The sequence below is a fragment of the Tyto alba genome, unplaced genomic scaffold (assembly GCF_018691265.1).
Source record: "Tyto alba isolate M040663 unplaced genomic scaffold, T.alba_DEE_v4.0 Super-Scaffold_19, whole genome shotgun sequence".
Taxonomy (NCBI): domain Eukaryota; kingdom Metazoa; phylum Chordata; class Aves; order Strigiformes; family Tytonidae; genus Tyto; species Tyto alba.
The window spans coordinates 963,585-983,540 of record NW_024881281.1 but is presented as its reverse complement, the minus strand read 5'-3'; the positions used below and the strand labels follow the sequence as shown (position 1 = coordinate 983,540).

Sequence of the window (19,956 nt, the reverse complement as noted above, 5' to 3'; positions counted from 1 at the left end):
TCGGTGTGTGAGACTGGTTTCCACCCGCTGCTTCCAGTTTTGATCTAGCACTGATGGATTTTGAAGTATTTTTCAGCGGACAGGGTTGAATATGAAAAGAAATTACATGTGTTGGACTATTTGGTCAAGGGTGGGAAGAGAGAATGCGTTGTGTTGAGTAGCCTTCTCCCTGAGCAGTGCGACCACTAACCGCACTGAAGGGTTGAGGGGCGACTTTCCCTTGGCAGTTGTGGGTTTTACAGTACGAGGTACGTCCCACGACATCAAGTGCCGGAACCCCCTCTGTCTGGAATGAGTAAGGAGGATAAAAATAGACTATTTCTATGTGCTTCCTTTGGGATTGCTGACGGTTTTAATCTTTCTCTGAAATGATTTCATTTTGCTGCAGTTGCTGAGGCAGGGGCGTACGGTCACCTGCGAGGCTCCGGGACCAGCCGAGGCTCCGGGCTTCTCCGTCACCGCGGAGGCCGGGGGCCAAGTCCCCGCCGGGCCCCCGGGGGCGAGAGGGTGGATGATGTGTGACCGCCTGAGCAGGGAGCAGAGCTGGCCCCAGGGAGGTGAGTTGTCCTAGGGCCGGGAGAGCTACGGGCAGTTCGGGGCCGGCTCTGGCCTCCTACGTTCATTGTTATTTAAGAACTTGTGCACCGCGTACCCGAGAACACCCAACCCCCCCAAAAGGTGACGAGAGTTACGGAACGGATGTTGTTAAATGCATTTATTTCCCAGCCCGTGATGGCATTCAAGCTGCTTGGCTGTGCAGCCGTCGGAGCTGGGATTTGCATCCTTCAGCTTCGTGTTTCCAAAAGCCCACGGAGCAAGGAGCCCTGGCTCCCCCCTTCTCCTCCAGCTGGAGCAGTAGCTCCCAGCCCTTGAGGCAGAAGCGCTGCTGAAGCTCTGGGGCCAGGCAAGGGTAGATCCTGCTGCTCTGCTTTGGGGGGCTGGGGTCGCGGTTCTGGTAGGGGTTTTACCGCTGATCTCTTGGAGCCGCTGTCCCCAGGGACGCTCTGTTAGAGGAAAAGGGTGCCCAGAGCAGACAAAGCGTTAACCTGCACCGGCTCGTGGCCGCTCCAGAGACCACAGCACCTCTCAGAGCTTTGGGCCCTGCTGCTGCCCAGGTCAGAGAAACGACCCCCGGTGTCCCCCCCACCCCTGAGCGGCGCCAGGGAGCCAGTCGGGGCGGTGGGGGAGGGCCTGGGGGGCCCCGGGCCCTGCAGCCTGGCCTCACACCTTGTAAAGGCTCCAGCCAACCTGGGCCTGCTCCCTCCTCCTGCTCAAATGAAGAGAAGTTGGGGCTCTGGGGAGGGGGTTCGGATTAACGGTACCCAACACCGTGCAGCAAGGGGTAAAGAAACCAATAAACTGCCTACGATAGTTTAAAAAGCTTTTAATGGACTGAAAGACACTAGTAAAAGAAAAATCTTGTAGGAAAGATGCACTGTAGTCATTTATTGATTGCTTTCCAGGAAATTCAGAATTTTTCTAATAGGAGCAAGTTCTTTTGCAGTAAAGACTCCTCCTGCTTTGTTGCCTCTCACAACACGGAGGCTGCTCCCCTCCTTCCCTTCCCCCCACCAAGAGTTACAAATACCTGTCCTGGGGTCCGGGGACCCCAGGGTACAGAGCACAGGGACAGCACTTGTTCTCCAGAAGGTCAGTAAAAAGCAACGCAAATCAGCAGAGGGTACAACCCAGCCAGACCCCGGGCGAGAGCCCCGGGGGGGGGGCTGGGGCCTGGCGCTCACTTGTCCTACAGCTGCTCGGAAAAAAGGACGTTCAGCTCCGTCCCCAACCCCGGGGACCCGGCCGGGGAGGGGACACGGGCGGCCGGCGGCACCCGCCCGCAGCGACGGCCATTGCCAGCAATGGCAAAGCCAGCGGGCCGGGAGGTGGGGGCTGCCCCCCGTGGCCGTGCTGGGGGGGCCGGGGGCCCCCTCCCTGGTGCCGGGGGGCTGTGGGAAAGGGCTGGCCGTGCCCAGCCGGGTCAGCTTGCCGGGGGGATTGAGGCCCCTGGGCTCTGTTACAGCCAGTGCTGCCCCTGGGACCAAGGCCCCAGTGCTGGCCGTGCCTCCCCTCTTCTGTCTGCTCCAACCCCCCCCCACCACTTTCCTGCTAAATCGCTGGAGTTCAGACTTTGTTTGATGCCGTTTCCACCTCTCCTAGGCACTGGGGTTTCCATTGTTATGGAAGTTTGTGCGCTTTTTTAAACATCGAGCCCTCACTCTTTGGATACAGTATCCCAAGTTACTCAGCTGCAAGCAGAGCAGAGGTGGAACTGTGAGTATCATATATATATTTATTTATCTCTCTCTCTCTCTATCTATATCTTTACCTTGAAAATTAGAATGTGAATGTTACAAAACCCCACTGAATTGCCAAACTGCCAACCAAAAGTAGAAAAAATGGTTAAAGGAATCCAATGGCTATATCCTGATGTAGAAAATGCTGTACATTCCCCCACTTCCACACACACGTTACAGGCTTCACTCATCTGAGCAATACAAATATGGCTGCTTGGGTCTCCTTAGCACAAATTGGGGTGGCGACTGGGGGGGAAATAAATCTTTTGGCTTGGAATCCACATTTTACAAGAACGCCGAGCAGTGGATGGGCTGGTTCTGTACTGTTTTAGCAAAGCAGTGTCCTTAGTCAACATAAAAATGACCTGAGAAATGTTACATACCTCAAGACAGTTCATCTGGAATTCGTATGTACAAAGTAGAAATAACTGGTGATAGGCGCACACACACAACACGTACACACACAGGCACCACAGCCCCGGGCTGCGCTCCCCTAGGACGGGTCTTTCCTTTGGTGCTGCCTCCTGGCCACCTTCCCCTTCACGTGGCAGACACAAGCTCAGTCAGACAGATTACATTTCTCAGATTAGTTCTTTGCATTGTGTATTAATTGTACCAGTGCAATAACATTGTCAAAAAAGGAGGAGCTGCTCCAGGGGAGTCCGAGACCCTGGGTCAGATTCAGAAAAGGGTGGTTTAAACTTTTTTTTTTTTTTTTTTTTTTTTCTAAGCGAGGTACACATTAAGCAGAGCTCTGTGTTAAAGGGATCTCAGCAGAAGGCATGCTTGGCTCAGCCTCTTTCTCCTCCACAGCTTTATCCTCTGGTTCCAGCTGTTCACCACTTTTTATGCTTTCTTGGAGCTGCTGGCGTCGCTGCACCTCTGCTTTAAGGTTCTCCAAGTCTTTTTGGCTGAAGGGGAAACCAGGAAGGGTAGGAAGCGTTAGACCAGCTTTAGCAAAGGGTGTGAAGCCCAGGGCCAAGTACCCTGCAACAAACTAGGAAATGCTGCTGGCCCTGGCCCAGCGCTCCCTGAGCGGCTCAGTGCTGGTTCCCCAGGTGGTTTTGAACCCAGAGGCACCAGGACACGACCCCGCAGCGGCCGCTCGGGGCTGGGGCAGGGAGGGGAATCTTGTCTGGGTCCAGGCAACCTCCAGCTGCTTCTGGGGAATTTTCACCACCAGTGATTATCTGTAGCTTTAGAAGAAACTTTTTCCACCATCGCCCCAATCAAGGTGTTCAGCTAAAAAGTCTAAGGGACAATTTGTAATAAATAATTTTAAGAGTACTGCTGTGTAGAGCGATCTTAAAGATCATGGTGATGACAATCAGGGCTGGTGTTAGAGTCTCGGCTAATGTCCTTCGTAACCAAGCCCTGGGGGGCCGGGGGAGGAATACCTCCCCACAGGACTGCGCCCCGGAGCCGCTCGCCTCCGGGCAGAGACTGGGCTCCAGCAACCCCCACGCTGCCAACGGGTCCCTTCGCTGCTGGGGTGCCGGGCTGAGGGGGGTTTGGGGGGCTCAGCGCCCGGGGACACACGGGAGTCGCTCTCGCCCCGCTGTTCTCCCACCCCCCAGGAAGCCTGCCCCACTTCCCCCAGCTTCCCGGAGCGGTTTGGGAGCTCAGACTGCCACCAGCTCAGGGTTGCACTTTGGAAAGAGACACCTGGCATTTCAAGCAAAGTTCTTCCAACTAGGAGGGGGTTTTTGTGCCAGTGAGGATTGGCCAGGGAGCCCGCGGAGCATCCCTTCGGGAAGCGTTCGGGAGTGCCTTCAGGGGACCCAGCACCTTCAAAAGCTGTTTTCATGCAGAAGTGACAATTTCTACCATTATTTGCCGCGTGCTGCCCAAAGAGCAAAGGTACCCAAGATCATGGGAAACTCCACATTTTGGGTCAGTGACAATGCAAAGGGAAGCATTGAGTTTATGCCACCTCAGGAACAAAGCTAATACGAAAGGACTACTTGATTTCTAAAGATACAACACACAGAGGTATCGCTCTACCTTAGTGGAATGAAGAGAATTCCATTGATAATGTTGAGCTGCTCCAGGACACTGGCCATACTGGGAGCTGTGAACTACAGTATAAGAGGAAAAAAAAAAAAAAGTTTTAAAAGTCAAACCCCAGACAGAATAACACAAAGCTCCTAAGCAAGTCCAGATACCATTTACCAACAGGGATGGGGGAGAGAATTGGAGGGGTAAAGGTAAGGAGACTCATAGGTTGAGATAAAAACGATTTAATAATTGAAATAAAATTAAAACGTGGTAATAATTATAAACAATAATCACAAAATACAAACACGTCATGCTCAGTGCCACTGCTCACCACTCGCTGACCGATGCCCAGCCCGGCCCCAGAAACCAGGAACTCCCCAAACCGCAACCCCGGGACGAGCGCGCGCAGCTTCCCGCTCAGCCCTCGCCTCCCCGCCCAGCCAGGCGCTGCCGGGCACCGGGTGGTCCCTTGGCCGGGCTCCCCCCAGCCTGTGCACCTGCACACGGGCAGGACACGGGGAGCTGAGAAGTCCTTGATCTCTTGGCAACAGCTGAAAACACGAGTGTGTTATCAGCATTCTTCTCACACCCAATCCCACACTGAATCCAAACCACAGCCCTGTTCGAGCGACTGAGAAGGAAAAACTAGCTCGATCGCAGCCAAAACCAGGACACACGCTAACAGCTGCAAGGAGACATAATCCGTATTTCCTACCTCGCTCCCGGTAAATTGAAAAGCAGCATCTAGAGGTGCCCAGCCAGTCGCTGTGGGCAACCTCCCCTCGGAGCTCTGGGGGACTTCAGTTCAGCGCAGGGTAGAGGTCAGTTCAAAAAGCGTTGGTTTGGGGTTTTTTTTTTTTAACTCCTTCAAGTGTTGTAACAAAGGTAAAGCCTTTATTACTGTTCTATGGGTTTGAGCCCCTTAGCTGGACGCTTTCCTGGGCTTGACCATTTACTCAAGTCAAGGTCCTCGTGCTCAAATCGCTCCTCAGTCCTGTGCCCCCTTCTCTGCCGCGGGAGGAAAACCCAACGGCTCCCTCGGAGCGCGGCCCCGCTCTGCCCTTTCCCCGGGGAGGGCGAGAGTCCCCGCAGCTGGAAGCCTCTTCCGCAGCCCGCCGGCTCCCCGCCGGGGCAGCACCCACAGCACCAGCACGAAGAGCGGCCGGGTCCGGCCCCAGAGGGCCGCTCTGCTCCTGCCCCACGTCAGGCGAGGCGAAGCAGCCCCCGCCACGCTCCGCTGCGCTGCCCGGCCTCCCCCCCGCCCCCCAAATCCTCGGGGGGGAGAACAAAGCACCCGGTGAAGGGCGACGGCATTTTTTCGGGTGAGGAAACGGGAGTGCTGCCGGGTTGAGCAACCCGCCTGCAGCCGGTGAGTCAGCGGAGGGGCAGGTCTGCGCGGAGGCGTCCCGGGCTCCAGCCGCCCGGCGCCTCCTTCCCCGCGTGCCCAGCGAGGGGCAGAGCCGGGGCCCCGAGCCGACGCCGGCGGGACCAGCGCTCAGTCCCTGGTGGTTGCACCATCCCCGCACCTCCCGCACGGGCACCGTCCGCGCGTCCTTCGGGAGCGGCCAAACCCCAGCGCGCCCCGGCGGCCTCGAGCGCTCCCGTCGCGTGAGGGTTACCTTAAGTGGCATGATGTTCGCGTTGGAGCCGTTCTTGTAAATCTCGTTCATTGTGCGTTGAAGGGCGACTGCTTGCTGAGTCAGGTATTTCAAGTACTCTGAGCTCTCTTTGGTCTTTTCATGGTGTTCGCCGAGCTAAATCAGAAAAGGGAGGAAAAAAGAGGCACAACACTACTCGTCAGCAGAGGACCCGAACCAGGGTGCACTCGTCTCTGCTGGCTCAACACCTTTACAGAAACTCATCGGAACTGGATTTCACCTGCCTTGGCGTTCAAAACACAAAACAAAAATTCCTCTAGGAGCCTCATTATCAACATCGCACATTTCCATCAAGTAGGAGCACGTTTGCGGGCGAGCGGCATTCCCTCCACCAGGCTGTGCTGCCAGGCGCTGAATCACCGCGCGCAACCGCAGGCGTGTCCAGACAGAGCCCGGGCTGATGCAGAAGTTTCACCGCGCCGGGAAGGGCTGCGAGCGGGGGGAGGTATGGCCCACGAAACAGCTCAACTGCCAAACTCCTTTGGGTCTGGCGTTTAAAGACGGGTGGTGCCGCACGGGTAAAGAGCAGCCCGGTTCTTTCAGGCCCCTGCCGGGACGCGGGGCCGTGCCTCCAACAGAAGTTTCTGTCCAGCGACGGGGTACAGCAAGAACAAACTTGCAGGAAGGGTATTCAAAGACTTTTTGCGTAGGAGTGGTCAGTTACGGCACAGGGCAGCAACTCTGCCCTGTCCCTGGAAAGAAGATTCCCCGACGTCTGTGGAGGCTCCCCAGGCTGCAGCCCTGCTCGCAGCGGCACCGCTCCGCTCTGGCGGTGAAGCGACGTGGCACGAGTTCGCGGCGTGCACGCTCGTTTACCTGGTTTTTGTAGATGGTGTAGCCTTCCTTCTCGTGCTGCAGAGCTGACCGGAATTCTGCTTTGCTCTCGTACACTCGGGCTACCAAGTGGTGGCTGAGGGAAGGAAAAGGGTCTGGAGGTACTTTCACGGAGCAGAAACATTCCCGCACTACTGCACGACTAACGTAACCATGTTTAGGCAAGAGGTCATAATACCAGCGCGAAGGGAGACCGATACTGGACTCTGAATACAGCACCCTGGTAGTTACTCCTCCCCGCCCCGTTTGGGGATTCATATACTGCACTGATTCGGGTCGGATTTTTGTTGAAATGCTGAGAAGTGACCTCTGGAAGTAAACACCGAACGGGGGATTTTTCCCTCCTGCACCCAGGGAAGCTGAAGGCCGCAGCGGTGAACTGAACAGAGGCAGCACATCCACGGGAACATCTCGGGGCTAGGTTTGTTAACTGGGGAAGAAGGGAGCAGCCAGAAGCCCTTACCCTTCCAAAAAAAAAAAAAAAAAAAAAAAAAAAAAAAAAAAGAGTCCTGTGTTTCTTAGAAAGCAAATGTGTGAATTACTTGATTATTCACAGACAAAATCAAGAAGAAATCTTCTGGCACAGAAACAACCAGCAAAGCAGTGGCAGAGCTGGGACCCAAGTCACCTGGGCTCTCTCCAGGTGGGAGAGCTGACTTGGCTCGGACTTCGCTTCCTTCGTGTTTCTGGAATGAAAAGATTTCTGGGTTTGGCAGCGTTACTCTGTGGGAGGCGATGAATCTCATCAAGCATCCCAGGGCTACTCAGGGAAGGCAAGATACTTTCTGCAGAATGCATATCCATCAACTGCCGGCAAACAAATCAGACTCTTGTGGGTGCTTAATAAGATTTATTTTCACCCTAACAAAGAACAGATGGGTTGCAATGTGGTAGCAGTAATTAGGAGTGGGCCACTGCTTGGTTGAGGGAGGCAGTTTTGCACTCAAGGACAGTGCATACAGCACTGAGGAGCGGTGAGTATTCAGAGCAGATCCTAAAGGTGCTGACCACTCACAGCTCCCTTGGAGACACATGGAAGCCGCTCAGTATTTTATTCAAATACAAGGCTTTATGGTAAAGGACAAAAGCAAATTATATGCTTCTCAAAGATAGCTCCCTGAGGGCTGAAACAATTAAATACAAGTGTTTACGTATCGTCCCAGTCTCCCAGTATAATTACATTAGCCTTGCTCTCCAACCTTCACTTGCCACATACATTTTTCTACTGAGAGTCCACAAGGAGCAGGATCATCTTGACAGATTCTGGGGGCAACCAGCATTACAGCAGATCCCGCAATTAACTTTAAGAACGAGGGATTTCTGGTCTTGTGAGACAACGAACTCGGCTGCTGCACCGTGACCTGGACTCGCGCAGCCCAGCAGTCCCAGGGAGTCAGCGCTGGGACGAGCCCGAATCTCTCATTTAACAGGACACAGCTGGACACAGCTGGGTCAGACCCCTCCCCGGGAGCCCACGGTGAGTGTACTCACTCTCTTCAGCAGTATGGCGACCCACCCAGCGCTCCACCCTGCCTCACCTTAGTGCAACTTTCAAAGACTTGGAGCCGTGATACTTGGAGCTGATGGCCAGCGCGTTCTCCAGGAACCGGAGGGACAGGTCGTACTCCATAACCCCGTGGAGCACCAAGCCGATGTTGTTCTGCACAGAGGAGTCCCGTGGGCATTCAGAGAGCGAATTCAAACCGGGCATCTACTGCTGCGCCAATGCCGCGACCGCCCGGGCACTCCGCCGCCGAAAAGGCTGCGGCAGCCCCGGGTCCCAGCAGATCTCTCCAGCAGGTAACACGAGACCGTTCGCCCCCGCGGGAGCTCAGCCCCAACAAGCCACACAAAAGAGAGAAGGAACTCTCTCCATTTTATGCAAGGACAAGAGGAGGCGAAATCAAGGAACCTGCCCAGGCACTCAAACCCACGTCGCCAGTGTCCCAGTGCAGAGCTCCAGCCACAGAAGGCTGACCTTCCCAGCTACAGAGTCAAACTCCTTTTTCCCCTTCTTCTAATAACACTAATTGGTAGTAGCCCAGGGAGGACAACGCAGTGCCTAAATATTTATCTTAAATACCCAGCACTATGAGCATTTTTAAAGGCCAAAAGGCTTCTTGGAGGTTAGAAACTAAAAGACTCTAAAGGATTACTTACATCTAAGAGCGCCATTTCTGGGTGATCCTCCCCAAATACCAACAGCATGAGGTAGCGTGCACGGTACAGCAAGTTCAACGCTGTAGAGAGTTGGCTGTTTGCAAAGCAGTACAACGCCAGGTGCATCTGCAGCAAAGGAAACAGCCCAGCATTAACAGCTCGCTCTTACCACCCCCTAAAGCAAATTAATCTCTCCTTTCTACTCCTCTCCTCAGCTGCACACAAATCAAACTGTCGGCCTTTACGGTTAAGAAGGATTTCAGCCCCTCAGAAAAGTCCAAGCCTGCCGGCGGATTTACAGCTCCACTGAGGTGCCACGTAAGACAGTGCTGAGGATGCCGAAGCGATTCATTTCGGTTTCCCTTGCACACCTCAAGGAATATTTCAAAATTGACCTGTATGCATATGATATTCCCATTGTGCTTTTGGGAAGGATTCTTTCTCTTTCTTCATTTTTGACATAAGCCCAGGGCAAAAGCCAGCCGAATTAATGAATATAAATAAACATTCAGCAGACAAAGCCTCAAAATTCTAAACTAAGTAGAACCACGCAGGACATTTATAATGCAAACGCTTAGGTATTCTGTTTACAAAATCATCAGATGCAACACGTATGATGACAGTAGACGATTCTAGAAAGAACACTGCAGAAGGAAGGAGAACTGCAACTGTTTTCTAGCTGCAGAGACAAATTAAGGCTCACGGTCTCCAGGCGGACACACGAGGTGCTGCTTCTCCCTCAGCACCCTGTACTCACGTATTCTTGAATCGTGTTGGGATGTTCAATACCCAGGACCCTCTCGCTCATTAGCACCGCTTTCTGCTGATTACTTAAGGCCTAAACAGAACAGAAGACCCAAGAGTACGTCACACAGTGCCGTGCACCTGAGCAAGCAAGCATGGGGAAGGAATGAGAGGACTAGACGGGCCCCATCCAAGCCCCTGCTCACCTCTGAATAATCTCCCATGATGTAGTTGAGACGAGCTAGCAGCCTCAGGCAGGCACAGATTTCTACATGCATAGCACCATACACATTGTTGAACAAGTTTAAGGCTTCATTGATGAGCTCGCAGCCCTCCTTCAAGAAACCTGAAAAAAGATATTCACATACGTGTGCATGTTAAATAACCCCTCGTGCTCCTGGAGAAGCGCCTTGCCGGTGCCGGGGAACAGCAGTGGGATACGCAGCCAGAGCTCGCTGCCTTGTGCAAGGACTAAAACCTAGGAGCAAGGTGCTGCCCTGCGTCCATCCGTGTTCATCGTTGGTAACTTTACAGCAGGTGGGTGTTTCAGATGGTCTTGGAGACCACAATTCTCTACCAGAACGGGGGTGGGGGGTGGGTACTGGTGGAGGGCAGCGGGCCATGCCACACATTCCCTGCTCTTCCTTTTATCAGCAGTCGCCTCAAGAGGCAGAGGCGTGTTGGGTCTGTACCTTGCTGGACCTTTGCTTGCCCGCTCTGGAAGAAGTGGAAAGCATCTGAGGCTTTGGGGTTTACGTGCTTCACTACAGGGAAGATGTTGAGAATATCCTCTTCTGTGAAGGTGGGCTTGTGCCTGTTGTCGAAGTTGTACTCCTTCAGCAGTATCTGGAGGAACCGAAAAGACCAGAGGTCACGGTCACCCCTGTCAGAGCTACTTGGCAAGAAGAGAGGGGAAATGAGCCTTGGATTCTGCACGTGGATTCCCGCTCAAAACATCTCCTGCCTCACTCTACCTGGGGACAGAGCTCTGGAAGGTCACCTGTGGGTCGTCCCACCAGGTGCGCGTGGCACCGTGGCACCGCGGCACCGCCCTGCCAGCACTGGGGCCCCCACAGCACCCCGCCCAGCCCAACGCCCCCGCGCCCCGGGGCGGCCAGGCGGCAGTGCTGCGGGGAGGCAGCGGGGCCAGCCCCAGAGTCCTGCTCTGCCCAGCCAGGGAGCTGCTTCGCTTTGGAGGGGGAGCATGCGTGCAGAGGAACTTAAGATGCGAGTGTGGTCTGTCAGAGAGAGCAAGCGACAGTGACTGCGGTCGGGCTGGCCAACCTACCGAGGGAGATGCGCCGCGAGCTTACCCTAAAAGGGAAGTGCACTAGCAACGTCTCTCCCCAGGGCTGGAACCTGCATTCCAGCATTACCACCACAAAGACCTTCAGGGGCTCGCACTGTCTGCCTGAAAGGCTGTCCCCTGCAGAGCAGTCTGCTCTTACTCTTCACGTTTCTCAGTACAGAACCTGATGGGGAAGGGAGGGGAGACGGGGATCTTACTTGGACTCCAGTTTTGAGGGAGATTTCACGAAGCAGGGTGATTTTCTGTAGATTATACGCTTCAGCTGCTTGGTCAGCGTTCTCACTGCAAAAAGCACACGCAAGCTTCAGCTCTCAGGCGCGGTTCTGCTCAGGGACGTCCCTGCACTGTGGGGTACCCGGAGCACAGGCCCCTGTACAGCCAGCTGCTAACCGACACCCATGACTCGCAGCACAGCGCTTGCCGATGATCTACCGAAGCTTACAGAGATGCACAACAGTACTTGTAACCAAAATCCTTCTCTTCAAAGCTCACTCTGCAGAGTTTAGGCGAGAATCTGATCGCCCTCAGCTCTTGGCAGTGAGCTGTCCCTGACGTGAAGGGACGGTCACTGATTTAGCCAACCAGTCATGGTTTTTCTCTCGGGTCACGTCACCTGTGCTTCCAGTTTAACACTCACCATCTGCTCCTTCCAGCAGCCTTGTTCACCCCATCTCAGTTTTGGATACGGTCCTTGTTTTGGGAACATAAGCTCCCTCCAGCCTAAATCTTTGTCTACATATGGACAAATATCTTTTGACTACACTCTTGCCTTCTGCTCCCCTCTGCACCACTAAGGAGAGGTTTCCCTTCCTCCTCTGGTTTTCCTACCTGTCTTTGCCTCACAGGTTTCAGCTCATTTCAAATTTCAGTTACACTTCCCCCCACTCCTCTTTGCCCGATTTCTTTCCATTAGAGGCCTGTAAAACTTTCTGAAGAGTACAAACTTATATTCAAACAGAAAACAAGTCAAAAAGGCAGGTCCTATTAAAGAACAGTAAGAGCTACAGACATTTGGTGACAGTCCAGGCACAAGAGGGAGTAATTTGCTCTGCTTACCATTCGAGACTAAAATCAAAGTAGTTCTTTGCTTCTGAACAAATATTCTTCCAAAGCTCCTGAGGGGTCATGCTGGCCCATGCAGTGTTGTCAGCATTTCCAAGGTTCCTGTTTTTCCTTTTCTTATTCTTCTTCTTGGAGACCAGCTCATCAGCTGGAAGATGGGCAATGGGATTGGGAAAGGAGCTTAGAAAGCAATTGAGGAAGTGGCTGATGGCTGCTGATAAACCCGACAGCTCCACGCCCTGCAGTGAGACACCAAAATCAGTCGTGGAAGACACAGAGGCACTGCTCCAACCCCGAGCCTCACACAGACCCAGTCCTTCCAGAAACAGGAAAATCTTCCAGGAGAGGGAGAGGAAGGCAATATTTGCAAGTGGAACTAGCACAGACAAAATTATGTAGATATAAGAGATAAGTATATACCTACACACACAAATATATAGTTCCATTTCGGGCTGCTACCTGGGACAGAGAAACTAGAAAGCGTAAAGAAGAATTCTGACACTGGAATAAAGCCAGGCCTATTGCTGTGCTATGTGCAGACAGGTATAAGGATGCAGTAGTGTTCATGCAATTAAAGCTTCTTAGAAAGGCAAAAGCAACACTGTTTAAGAGGAAAAAGTATTACAGGGAAAACAAGCTGTGATTTCACTTTTAAAAGCCTTCAACATAATGAGTAAGAATCTGGGGAAGAAAAGCATGAATGGTTACTCGCTGGGAAAGCTGTCTTCAAGTGGGAACTTGTTTTCCCTTACACACAGGCCTGTACCTATTTTGGCACTAATGAGATTGTACTTCCCGTTGCTAAGCAACCCCCATGAACTGCCTAATGAGAGAAGAGGCTCAAACAGCTCACTAGTTGTGGAAAAAAGTCATTAGAGAGGACACACAAGGCAAGAGGTTAGACTGCAGGTCATACCTGGAGGTACGTCTTGAAGATGTGTTTAGCCGATCGAGTGATCAATTCACTGATTCCTATTTTCTACCCAACGGAATAAAGAACAGAGACTAAGAGTCAGTTGGCAATCGCAAGGAAAAAAAAAAAAAAAAAAAAACAAAAAAAAACCCACACTTTGCTTCCGAAGTGGGCTTTTATCAAGATCTGCAGAAGACTAATTTCTGTAGTCCTTGCCCTGCAGCACAGAACTGGTTTGCATTTGGCCCCGCTCGGGGGGTGAAGAGCCCCCGCACACGGCCACCCCGCGCGGCCCAGCTCAGCTCCAGGGGCGCTTCCAGCCGCTTCCGCAGCGCCAGCCCCCGCGCTCCCAACCCTCCGCTTGAGCCAAAGGCCCGACAGGTCGTAGGGGCTTAAAATCCAGCTGCCTTACCCGCTATTGCATTTGGGAATCCCCAAAGTGCTTCTCTATCCCAAAGGACGCTCAAACCCCCTCACGTTATGAAAGCCATTAAGGATTTGGGAGCAAAACTCCCCATCCACCACTCACAGGTCCTTCTCCCTCCTCCTCCGTTTCTGAAGGCGTTTATTTTTACACAGAGAAAACAACTGGCCAAGTTGGAATCTAGGCAGGGCAAATTATGCCAGAGGCGGTTTTAACTGACAGCCTGAAGTTAAGCCTGGTGCTTACAAAAATGTGATCCAGCTGAGCACGGCCAGGGGTCTTGGTGATGAAGTTGATCACTTTGCCAAGATAACGCATGTTGATGCCCCTCTGGTGCATGGCCTCTGCTAAGGTAGCCCCATCCATGGGGAGCACCGTGTGATCCAGGCAGTCTTTGACCTGCAGGGTACATACAAACTTTAGTTACGGAGAGCAAGCACGAAGGGAAGAATTTTAAAGAAAATTAAAAATTCGGCGGGTAGGGTGCTGTAACTCCAGAGACTGCCACGCTGCCCGGGCAGGGGGGACTCTTGCAGCTGACAGCCCCAGGCGGTTTCCGCGAGCTCCTGGCCACTTGTAGCGTTTCTACTCGTATGTCTCGGTGGGGGCCGAGCAGCACAGCTCCCTCCCAACAAACCCCGGGGCGGCTGGGGCGTGGAGAGATCAGCTGCCGCAGTGAAACAGCTCGGGCTTCGCCCGGTTCCCCGCGCACAACAAGCAGAGGCCGAGGCCCCGTGGAGCAGCACGAGCGCGGAGCGGGCAGCGTCTCCATCAGCCCAGGGCGGCCGGTGCACGGCGCAGCACGCGGCGCCCCGAGGCTCCCCCCGGCCCCCGGGAACTGCCTTCCCCTGGGCAGGGCGCACTGAACCAACGCGTGTGGAACTGGCCGGCTAGAACCCTTCCTTAAGAGGGCCCCCCCCCCCCCCCCCCGGGTCACCCACTGAAAACGTTTCCAACTAAAAGGCAGCATGGGGCCGTACACGCTTTGCTGATAAGGGGAAACGGCACTTGCGTTCAAACTCGTGTTGCAGTGCTGATAAAGGGTCGCCTAGCTCACGTCACGGAGTAGCCCCGGTTACTCTCCCATACAGAGAGCACGGAGGGCTGCCAGCTTACAGCAGCTGGCCTGGAACCTGCCCTCACACGTGCCTGTGCAGCACTGCGGGTTCACACACTAGGGTATCAACTACCTTGTAAAACACATCACCAGGCTCTTTTCTGAATCACTCCCCCTCCTTTTTTATTTAAAGACTGAATAGCTGGTCTTAAAGGTTATGCTAACTACAAAACTAGTGGATTTAGAGCTCAGAAGAAACTTTCCAGCAAGGAAAATCCCCTCCTACGTAAGACCAACAACTCCCAAACCTTTTGGGGTGGAGATCAGCAATTCCACCCTCCCAGTTACAGTGCCAGCTGTAGCAGACGCATTAACAGTCAATGTAGAGAGTCCCATCTTGAGAAGGGAAAGGCTGGAAACTTCCTTATCTAGCCAGGTGCCCGGGTAAGCATCCAGAATGCTTAAGGCTTACAGAGGGAGTTTTTACAATAGGTATTACAAAGAACAATTTCCCAGTTCACTCCAGATTATTAGTCACCCGTTGAGTCACAAACAGGCTCAGGGAGCACAATAAGCTGTGCAGGACGCCCAGGGCTAGAGAGGAGGACTGATGGGGTCTTTGTCGTCCCAAACTCTTAGCAATAGCTGTTAATTACTAGTGCCAAAGATTCTCTGTTGGAGCCAGGTGGGAAAATTGTGCCGTGGTGCAAGAGGGGAAATGGAAGCCCCCTCTCGCTCTCGGCCCAGCGCTGCCTGCCCCCTTCTCCGTACCTCACCGCTGGAGCCAGAACTCGGCTGCCAGCAGAGCTCAGCCTTCGCTCGGGAGGCGCAGCCGGCATGCCGCTGCGTCAGGGCGTGCTCCGAGCGGCCAGGCCTGAAGGAAGCTTTCGGAGAGGACCTTACTGCTGGTCCTCAGTTCCTTACCAAACCTGGGATCTGGCACGACAGCACGAACGCAGCAGCATCCTTCAGCAGCTGCTTCTGGTCCTGCACCTCCTCTTTGCTAGACTCGGGAAAACGAACACCTAGGAGAGTAAAGGAGAAAAACACAAACCACACCAACTCAAAGAAGAAACAAGTCACATGCAGAAAGCGTATAGTAAGAGCAGGTGAAAAGTTCAAGTGATTGTGTCTCCCTGGAATTCAAGATGCCTCTTCAAAAACCCACCTACTCGACAAACTGCTCTTTCATTGAAGCATGAACCGCTCTGCTTGATTAGTAGCTGTGCTGCTCCTGACCACTCATTCTTAACACAGCTTCTAAAAGCCCAAATTCTGCTCCTTACGTGATCCATTCTACCCACTGCAAAGTGCTGTGTACACTTCCAGTTCAAGAGTCAACTGGCTAGACTGGAGTGGGAACATTTGAGGAGATGGACCAGCAAATACTGCAAGTGCTAGAAACTCTGCCTTTTGCTTTTGCACACCAAAATTAAAATAAGGTTTAAGTTCTAGCTGCAAAGTCGGTGCCAAAGCACTAATCCTTACCAGCCTAAGAAGATGCTTGGGCGTCTCAAAACACATGCTCCTCCTGACACATTTATTCCAAGCTAAATTCAACTATATGGCCATTCCCCTGCAATCTGCATGCATGCAGCCTTGGTATTCACCCCCATAAGCAATCTGGGAGCTTCTTCTGTTTTTCCAAATAAAAAAAACACTGACTCCAGCCCTGGAAAGTTAGATACGATGCCTGCAGCTGACGCATGCATCTGAAAGGGCGCTGTGACCTGCTCACCGTAATGTTACTCAAACCAACCCTGCCCTTCACTGAGGATCCAGCATCAGTTGTTCACGAACAACCGTTGGTTTTTGTGCAAACTACAACATTAGGATCAAATTTAATTTTTTCCCTCTCTCTGATCCTCTTCATGTGGTCTAGCAGCTGGGATGCTGGAGAATTGCAGGAAAATTCTTGGCAGCACTCTGCAGACCTCCCCCGAGCGCAGCGGTGGGAGACAGCTCACTGCCCGCCTCTGGTAGTTCGAGCATTGCAATCAATTACGCTGCTTTCTCTTTTCTGTATCTCTGTGCTCCACGGAGAATCCTGCACCATGCCCAGCTAGCCAAAAGTCAGCAATATTCTTGGCTACAGAACACAGTATTTTGTCTGTAGTTGGCTGGCCACAGCAATCCTCTGAAGGAGGACTAAAACCAGCTCTTTGTATACGTACCTGGTGAGAAAATATCTGGGTTAAACCGAATGTCAAATGATGTGTCACTGATGGAGCCTACCGCCTTGCAGGCATTTCGAATCACTTCTCTGCTTTTGGGATCCACTGCAGCAGGAAGAAAAATAGAATACAAATGAATGTGGATTTCAGAAAGTGACAAGAAAATGATGGCACGTTCTGCAGAAATCCATTATAAAAACAATCAGCCGGAAGATATTTGTAAAGGAAGATGGCTGCAAAATGCAAAGTCTGAACAAGAGCACGTAAGATAACCCAGAACACTGCTCAGCCTCCCTTACCCCCAACCACCACACTTGGAAATCCACGGCTGGGGTTCCCAGAAGCACCCGTGCATTGCCCGCTCCCCAGCCCTGCCCCAGCCCCCTCCCCTCTGCGCCAAACCCCCGGCAGCCCAGCCCCAGCCACCCACCCCGTGCGCCAGCTCAGCTTGCTGGCTGGGCTCTGGCTGCCGTGGCAAAGCTGAGGGGCTTGCTGTGCTCCGAGCCACTCGCCCACTGCTGAGGGGCTTGCTGTGCTCCGAGCCACTCGCCCACTGCTGAGGGGCTTGCTGTGCTCCGAGCCACTCGCCCACTGCTGAGGGGCTTGCTGTGCTCCGAGCCACTGGCCCACTGCTGAGGGGCTTGCTGTGCTCCGAGCCACTGGCCCACAGACCCAACCGGCCCCCAGGGCGAGTAATTCAATAGTGTGTGAGCGGCCCTCTGCGAGGAGCTGAGACAGTATTGATAGAAGCAGCCAGTGCTTGTCCTGTTTAACAAGAAATAATCAGCCCGACCACCCCCGGCCTGGCGTAGCTCCCACCAGAGACACAGCCCACCAGGCAGGGCAAGAGGCCTGGGCTGCTCCTGGTGCCGACGACGAAATACCTGTTCCATCATCAGATGCAATGGTCTCAGCAAGCTCTTTCACCTGATCAAGTCCAGTCACGTTATCATCTATTTTACCATCCTCTGACTCAGCCTTCTCGCTGTCTGCAGCGCCGTTCTCCGGAGAGGCGCCATTTTCCAGCGCACCTGAGCTCTCCTGCTTGTTGGCCTTCTGCTGCATCAGCTGCAGTGCAGCCAGCTTCATGAATAAGAGATACCTACAAGTAAAGGAAAAGCGGGATTCAGCACAGCAGGAGAAACCACGGGGAGCACCACTGCTCTGTGAGGAAAAGTTAGTATTACAGACCATACAGCTTCCCCGTGGAAAAGCAGGATGTACACCCTCTTCCCATGAGCTTTCCAAAAATCAAAGGACCGTGCATTAATTTGTCAGAAAAAAAAAAAAAAAAAGTGGGTTTTCATTACCCATCACAATGGGAACCTAATCTCCTTGCAGTGGTTACAAATTGCTTTCCACACACAGCATCCGCAGACAGCTGGGGAAGACGCTCGCTGCCAGATGCCCGGGACTAGTCAAACACAAACCAGCAGCAATTTTGCCAGGAGACCTTCACAGAGAGAGGCCCAGCCCCTGCTAGCCAAGGAGCAGCAGCAGCACCCTACGGCCACGGTCCTGCAGGCTGCTGGTCTGGAAGCTCTCCCAGGGAGCAGCAAAGCCTGCCTGCAGGCCCGTGGCAGAGCTGGGAAGGGCGCTGGCTGCGGAACTGGTTGCTCAGCAGGCAGGGCTCCTCCGACAGCAACTGGAGGGCTCGTCTGCCTGGCAAGCCAAGCACAGGCTCTGACCATCTGGGACAGCAGGGCACCTGCAGCCCTTCACATCCGAACAGGAGCATTAACGTCACCACAACAGCACGACTTCGACCTGCCCCTGCTCCCAGAGCTCCCGCTTCCTCGGCCTGCGCTGAGCGAGCCCAAATGCCAACGCATCCCACCACAAAAGTGCCTACAGCAGTTCCCATAAGTAATTTTTTTTCGCAGCCTCTAGTTAAAAAAATGATAGCATTCAAGACTTCTGGAGAGCCTTAAAAAAGCATAAATTCTTCCCATTCCCTAGCCATCAGGTGCACAGGGTATCTGCAGGGAAAGAACTTCTAAACGTCTGGACAGGAAACAACAAAACCAGATCTGGAGACTAAAAAGCAAGCCACCTCTTCCCCTGGCTCCCTGTAGCCCTGTCAGAATCCCTCCTGTTTTCACCTCTCGTTAATTAAGTTTCTATAATTGCACCTGCACAGCCAAGCACTGGGGAGATTAGCTGCCCACTTCTGGGAGCTCTGCTGGGATGTCCCTGGGACAACGCAGCGTGGTCCTGACTTGGGCCGTTACCAGCTGCAGGTGGAGGAAGGGGGGAGCTCAGCTCACCTGTGTTCTACAAAGGCATCAACAAGCTCTTGCCGGAGACAGCAAAGCTTGTGTCTGTGCTGCTTGGGGAACCCCATTTTCTTACATTCCTCTGGCATCTCCTCCCCTTCGACAGGCAGGAAGTTTAGATCTGGAGGGAAAGTGCGGAGCAGGTCCAGGATGTAGTGACGCCCGTCGTTGCCAATAATGCCTTTGCACTCCACTGAGGAGCACAGCTCCACCTCCTCATTCTTGTCGTTGAGGACTTTGTGCTTCTGGATCTTAAGCGGCCTGCTGGTCTTCTCAAGCAGCTCCAGGTACTTGGGGTGCGAGACAACTGTCTTGCCAAAGTCTATTGACCCATAGATGACGCTCTGTTCCTGCTCCCGTTCCAAGATGCCAGGAATAATAGACTGAGCTGTCACCCTGTAACCCCTGTAATCCACCACTACAGTCCCCAGCGTGTACAGCCCCTCCACATCCACAGCGTTGTAGGTCCGCACACCGTTGAGATCATTGGTAGGAGCTACGTAAGCAGCAACATCCCCGCCAAAGTCCTTGTAGTGGTCACGGACATCAAAGCCTAGGCTGAAGAAAATGTTGTTCCAGATGAACATCTGCATCTTGGTCTCTTCGCTGGGGTTGATGGCCATGACATTGCCATCAATGACAGCCATAGCACCTCTCGTTGCTGCTGCAGTGAAGTCGCTGTGGACCTGGAGGTAGGTGGAGGGAAAGCTGGGTAAAGAAGGGCTCCCACCCTCCCACCCCAGCACCCAACTCTCAGTTCTTCACTCCTTCACTCCTCTCCTCCCAATGGCCTTCCCGCAGGCAGGCAGGTCAGCTGGCTTTTACTTCTGTGAGTCTGGCTAGTGGCTTGGATACAAGCTGCAGGAGCCAGAACGTTAAGGATCAGCACGGCTCAGACTCATTAGTTCTCTGCAGAGGAGGGCTCGGGTGTAAGTGTATCCCCCCTCCCCTTGTTCCTCCCACCCACTCCAAGGGGGACTGGATCAGACAGCACAGAGGACTAAGAGGAGGCTGCCTCAGGGTCAGCAGGGAGACACGCGGTCAAGGAGC

At 53.4% G+C, this 19,956-nt stretch overlaps 1 protein-coding gene across 3 annotated transcripts in view; it reads right to left on the bottom strand.

Moving 5' to 3' along the window:
- Positions 1–1,422: 1,422 nt before the first annotated feature.
- Positions 1,423–19,956, bottom strand: part of CLUH (clustered mitochondria homolog) — a 40,366-nt gene continuing 21,832 nt past the window's right edge. For all 3 annotated transcript variants that reach the window (XM_042791451.1, XM_042791452.1, XM_033004756.2), the window contains exons 10-26: positions 18,898–19,592; positions 17,515–17,732; positions 16,631–16,735; positions 15,381–15,481; positions 13,646–13,798; positions 12,979–13,041; positions 12,057–12,301; positions 11,198–11,282; positions 10,384–10,537; positions 9,898–10,037; positions 9,705–9,785; positions 8,948–9,073; positions 8,326–8,447; positions 6,770–6,863; positions 5,915–6,049; positions 4,302–4,375; positions 1,423–3,208 (exon numbers count right to left, since the gene is read on the bottom strand). In XM_042791451.1, the coding sequence (XP_042647385.1) occupies positions 3,040–3,208; positions 4,302–4,375; positions 5,915–6,049; positions 6,770–6,863; positions 8,326–8,447; positions 8,948–9,073; positions 9,705–9,785; positions 9,898–10,037; positions 10,384–10,537; positions 11,198–11,282; positions 12,057–12,301; positions 12,979–13,041; positions 13,646–13,798; positions 15,381–15,481; positions 16,631–16,735; positions 17,515–17,732; positions 18,898–19,592 (2,760 nt within the window). In that variant the 3' untranslated portion in view covers positions 1,423–3,039. The remainder of the gene's footprint in view (positions 3,209–4,301; positions 4,376–5,914; positions 6,050–6,769; positions 6,864–8,325; positions 8,448–8,947; positions 9,074–9,704; positions 9,786–9,897; positions 10,038–10,383; positions 10,538–11,197; positions 11,283–12,056; positions 12,302–12,978; positions 13,042–13,645; positions 13,799–15,380; positions 15,482–16,630; positions 16,736–17,514; positions 17,733–18,897; positions 19,593–19,956) is intronic.